This window comes from Cyprinodon variegatus, unplaced genomic scaffold, assembly GCF_000732505.1.
Source record: "Cyprinodon variegatus isolate N-32 unplaced genomic scaffold, C_variegatus-1.0 Scaffold1328, whole genome shotgun sequence".
NCBI classification, from domain to species: Eukaryota; Metazoa; Chordata; class Actinopteri; order Cyprinodontiformes; family Cyprinodontidae; genus Cyprinodon; species Cyprinodon variegatus.
In genome coordinates this window covers 128,693-133,627 of record NW_015151781.1, presented here as the reverse complement: position 1 = coordinate 133,627, position 4,935 = coordinate 128,693, and the positions used below count along the sequence as shown (strand labels likewise).

General features: G+C 42.5%; 1 protein-coding gene across 3 annotated transcripts in view; it reads right to left on the bottom strand.

Moving 5' to 3' along the window:
• LOC107102835 (heterogeneous nuclear ribonucleoprotein C-like) overlaps positions 1–4,935 on the bottom strand; it is a 16,650-nt gene that overhangs the window by 2,954 nt on the left and 8,761 nt on the right. For 2 of the 3 annotated variants that reach the window (XM_015402270.1, XM_015402272.1), the window contains exons 4-8: positions 3,662–3,734; positions 3,453–3,506; positions 3,129–3,295; positions 322–435; positions 52–236 (exon numbers count right to left, since the gene is read on the bottom strand). In XM_015402270.1, coding sequence (XP_015257756.1) covers positions 52–236; positions 322–435; positions 3,129–3,295; positions 3,453–3,506; positions 3,662–3,734 — 593 coding nt within the window. The remainder of the gene's footprint in view (positions 1–51; positions 237–321; positions 436–3,128; positions 3,296–3,452; positions 3,507–3,661; positions 3,735–4,935) is intronic. The other variant, XM_015402273.1, reaches the window with a different exon arrangement.

Sequence of the window (4,935 nt, the reverse complement as noted above, 5' to 3'; positions counted from 1 at the left end):
AACAATCTGCTGTTGAACAAAGCCAGGCAGAAATTGGTCCATTCCTCTCACCTCTTCTTCCTCCAGCAGGTCTCCCTCCTCTTCTTCCTCCTCCTCCTCCTCGTCATCATCGTCTTCCTCTTCGTCCGAGTTGTTCATGTCGTGGCTCTCCCTGTCCCTCTTGATTCCATCGTTCTTCTTACTGCTGGAGTGTGGGGGTGAGGTCACCTCTCCTGGCTCTGGCTTTATGCTCTTTGCTATTTACAGACATTAAAAAGTGCCTTTGTTAAAACCCATCATAGAACTATTGAACATAGAGCATCAGAAGCGTGATCCTCGTACCAGACTTCTTGCTGTGGTCCTTCTCCATTCGCTCCAGGCTTTCCAGCAGGTCGTCCACTTTGCTTTTAATCTGCGACAGCTCCCGCTTGATGGTTTGCAGCTCATCCATTCTCACTGCAGGGAAAGATGTGAGAGATTTGACGCTTTGCTACCAGATTTGCTTCATACCACTGCCGTCTCATCAAGCTCCACTCTGTTAGTTACCTTTTTACAATGCAAGGTGATAACATTGTGAGCTGTACATTATATAGGGCTAAAATCCTCATGTGTGCAAAAATGCAATTGCAAATGACTGAGACTCAGTTGGATAATATGTCTTTGAGTGCCGTGAATTCACACTCTGCATACCTTTGGTTAGCTGGATGAAGGCCAGGGAAAAAAAAATATTTTGTGTTAAAGATGCAAGTACTAACAGAATATGCTGCAGATGCTGATGGTTGGGTGGGGAATGAATCTGGAATATTTTTAACATTAGTTTTACAGGAACATGTTTCTCTGATATGGTTTGAACACATTTTTTTCATCCGTGTATCAGAAAACACACCTGATGTGACCGATTTAAATTCTTAAAGAGGTTTTTTTTCAACGTCAGGGAGATGAAATGAGCAACAGTTTACAAAAAACAGCCTGAAGATCCTGGAAACATAAATATGCTTTACCTCAGAGGATTGCTGAGCTTTTACTTGAATAAACCATTAAAGGTAATGTTTGTTCCTGCAACAGTTTCTATTCTCAGTAATCCAGGTGTTCACTATCCTAAGAATGCTTTAAAGAAGTATAAACGGAGGTATGGGCATTATAAAACTCAACACAGGGAAATATTTGATACTGAGGCTCAGCAAAAGGCTTTTTTATTTTTATCAGACACAATCAATTTTGCATTGGGGCCAAAAAGTATTCAGTCAGCCAGTGATTGTACAAGTTCTCCTACTGGTAATAATGAGAGAGGTCTAATTTCCATCATAGGTAAACTTCAGGTATGAGAGACGAAATGAGGAAGAAAAATATCCAGGAAATCACATTGTAGAATTTTTAAAGAAGTAATCTGTAAATTATAGCAGTAAATAAGTATTTGGTCACCCACAAGTCAGCAAGATATCTGGCTCTCACAGACCTGTAACTTCTTCTTTAAGAGGCTCTTCTGTCCTCCACTCGTTACCTGTATTATTTGCACCTGTTTGAACCCATTATCTGTATAAAAGACACCTGTCCGCAGCCTCAAACAGTCACACTCCAAACTCAGCCATGCCAAAGGCCGAAGAGCTGGTGAAGGACACCAGGGAGAAAATTGCAGAGCTGCACCAGGCTGGGAAAGGTGAATCTACAAAAGGCAAGCAGCTTGGTGTGAAAAAGCAGCTGTGGGAGCAACTGTAAGAAAATGGAAGACTTACAAGACCACTGATCCCCTCCATCTGGGGCTCCAAGCAAGATCTCATCCCATGGGGTCAAAATGATCATGAGAACGGTGAGCTAAAATCCCAGAACTACACGGAGGGATCTGATGCAGAGAGCTGGGAACAAAGTAACAAAGGCTACCATAATAAGTAACACATGACGCTGAGAGGGGCCTGCGGGGCCAGACATGTCCCCCTGATCGGGCCAGAACGTGTCCAGGCCTGCCCAAAGTTTGCCAGAGAGCATATGGAAGATCCAGAAGAGGATTGGCAGAATGCCATGTGGTCAGATGAAACCAGAATAGAACTTTTTGGTAAAAACCCAAGTCACACCACAGCTACTGTGAAACATTGGGGAGGAACATCATGCTTTGGGTCTGTGTTCTGCAAAGGGGACAGGGTAACTGATCTGACCTTAAAGATGAAACGTGGTTGGATCTTCCAACATCGTAATGGGATCCCAAACACACCGTCCGGGCAACGAAGGAGTGGCTCCATAAAAAGCATTTCAAGGTCCAGGAGCGGCCTAGCCAGTCTCCAGACCACAACCCCATAGAAAATGTATGGAGGGAGTTGAAAGTCTGTGTTACCAAGCAACAGCTCCGAAACATCGCTGCTTTAGAGGAAATCTGCATGGAGGAATGAGCCAAAATACCAGCTACAGTGTGTGCAAACCCTGTGAAGACTTACAGGAAACGTTTGACCTCTGTCATTGCCAAGAACTGTTCTGTTACAAAGTATTGAGTTGAACTTTATTTATTGACCAAATACTTAATTTCCACAATAATTTACAAATAAATGCTTTCAAAATCCTACAATGGGATTTCCTGGATTTTTTTTTCTTCCTCATTTCGTCTCTCATAGTTGAAGTGTACCTATGATGATAATTACAGACCCCTCCCATTATTCTAGGTAGGAGAATTTGCACAATCAGTGGCTGATTAAATATTTTTAGGCCCCACTATAAAAATAATTGAGGTTAGGATCATATCATTTTCCTTCTGTCAGCCTGAATTTGCAAATGATCTGCACCTTAACTTACCCAGGTTTGCTATCATGAAAACGAGTTAGAAATGACAAGAAAAGGCTTTAGGCAACTTGACAGAAAACTGTCAACAGGCCCTGATTTAGTAAACAATGAAAATGTCACACAATGTTTGAAGCTAATGGTTTTGAACAATGAGCCTGTTGGTCATTTTGGAACAAGGAACAAGGCTGGCGTCGCTCTATAAGGAGGCCTAGGAGGAAATAGTTCATCTCCCCAGGGCTGCAACTAACTGACATAAAAAATAAATAATTGCACAGTGTACGCCCGGCTTTAGATGAAACACACCGAGGTGTTGTGTCCTAATGCAACAGAAAGGTGAGCCTGTCTATTATTGCAATGCTGTGGCCTATAAGGAGAACACTGACTGGTTCTGGACGATGAAGTCCTCTGGCCGCTCTTGGATGAGGAGGAGAAGCTGCTCTTGGTTCGCCGGCTGCTTCCTCCGCTCAGGCTGACCCGTGGGCGTTTGGACGGGATCACGGCCCGTGACAGAGGGGGCGGGGCGGGGACGCGAGACGGGTACGAGTACATTCTGGAAAGAAATAAAACGAAAAAGATAAAACAGAACCATCAACCAGCTGCTAAATGAACACAAAGTTTTCTTTTTCACAGAATGGAGCATATGCAGTGTAAACAAACGGAAGGAGTGAGGACAGGTGTCAGACAGACAGAAAGCAGCTTTCACTCACCTGTCATAGTAATCTCTTTGAAAATCATAGTCGAGGTCAAACGACGAGCTGCTGCTAAACAGAAGATAAACAAAGGCAGTGAAAATATGAAATCCAGTCAGTAGTGTTACATTCACTGAATGTTTACTGAGGGCATGTAAGCCTCTCTAAAAACACATTCTGAACCGGTTATTTATCTTTGCATCAGTCTACGACGCGCCGACGCCTACCTGTACATGTCCCCAGCAGAGCGCTTGGAGGTTTTTGACCTGTGTGGTTTGGGTTCTCCAGCGAGGTTGCAGTCTGAGACGAGAACAAACACAACATGCTTGTTAACTGCCTGATAATAAACTGTTTCAGACAAAACAGGAACACCGAGTTAAACACAGCTGCACTTTTAGATGACACCATTTTAATTCAAGTTGTTGTTTGGCTGTCTTAGTCTTAAGATCTGCACTGTTTTTACTTCTATCTAATTTGCATTAATACTGACAGATTTAGAGAAGAACACTCTGTAAGCATGATGCGGCCACCACCATGCTTCACCATGGGGATGGAGCATTTGTACAACACATTTCAATAGCAATACAGTTCAAAGTGCTGTAAATTACAGAGGCATAAAGGCAACAAATAATTAGAATAAAAATTATTTAAGATTATATATACGGCTGAAACAATAAGATTGTGATTAATCGATTATTGAAATAATCGTCAACTAATTTAGTAATTGATTAATAGTTAAAGTTAAAGTAGAGAGACTGTAAAACATGCCTTTTGCTGACAGAGAGACCAACTTAAGGGCATCAATTATACATTAAATATCCATCCATTTTCCGTCATGCTATCCCAGCTGGGGTCACGAGGGGTGCTGGTGTTCATCTCCAGCTGTCTATGGGTGAGAGGCGGGGTCCACCCTGGACAGTAGGGCAGGGTATTTTGGCCAAAGTCCTGAATCGATTCGATTTTCATTCATACAGTTCTAAATCGATTAATTTCAATTCGATCCGTTTTTACAATAATGAAAATGGTTCAACTGTGTTTCAAAATACTCATGTATTTTATTTTTTCCTGTCATATTAAACACAAAGTGCAAACCTGTAAATCAGACATGTGAACAAAAATGTCTGAAAAGTGAAAAAGTGAAGCCTCACTGGAGCAAACAGACGTGCCCCAGCAGACATGGATGAGCTGCATTATCTCCGTTGCACAAACCATATTTGCAGCGTTGTCTGTAACAACTACAGGGTGTTTGCTGGTCAGTCCCTATTTGTTAATGTCGGCTATATTTGCAGCTGTCAGGCTTGAAGTAATCTTGAGATGCGAGGCGCCACTCATTATCAATGCAGTGGGAAGTCACCTTTATGTCACATATCCAGCAAATTATCTTTAGCTGTTTTAAATCCAAAATGGTTCCAGACATCAGACTTCAGTGGGGCCGCTTGCTGAGCGCTGTGTTACATTTGCACACGCCTGCTCATTTGAACGTGAACGTCACACGAGTCAC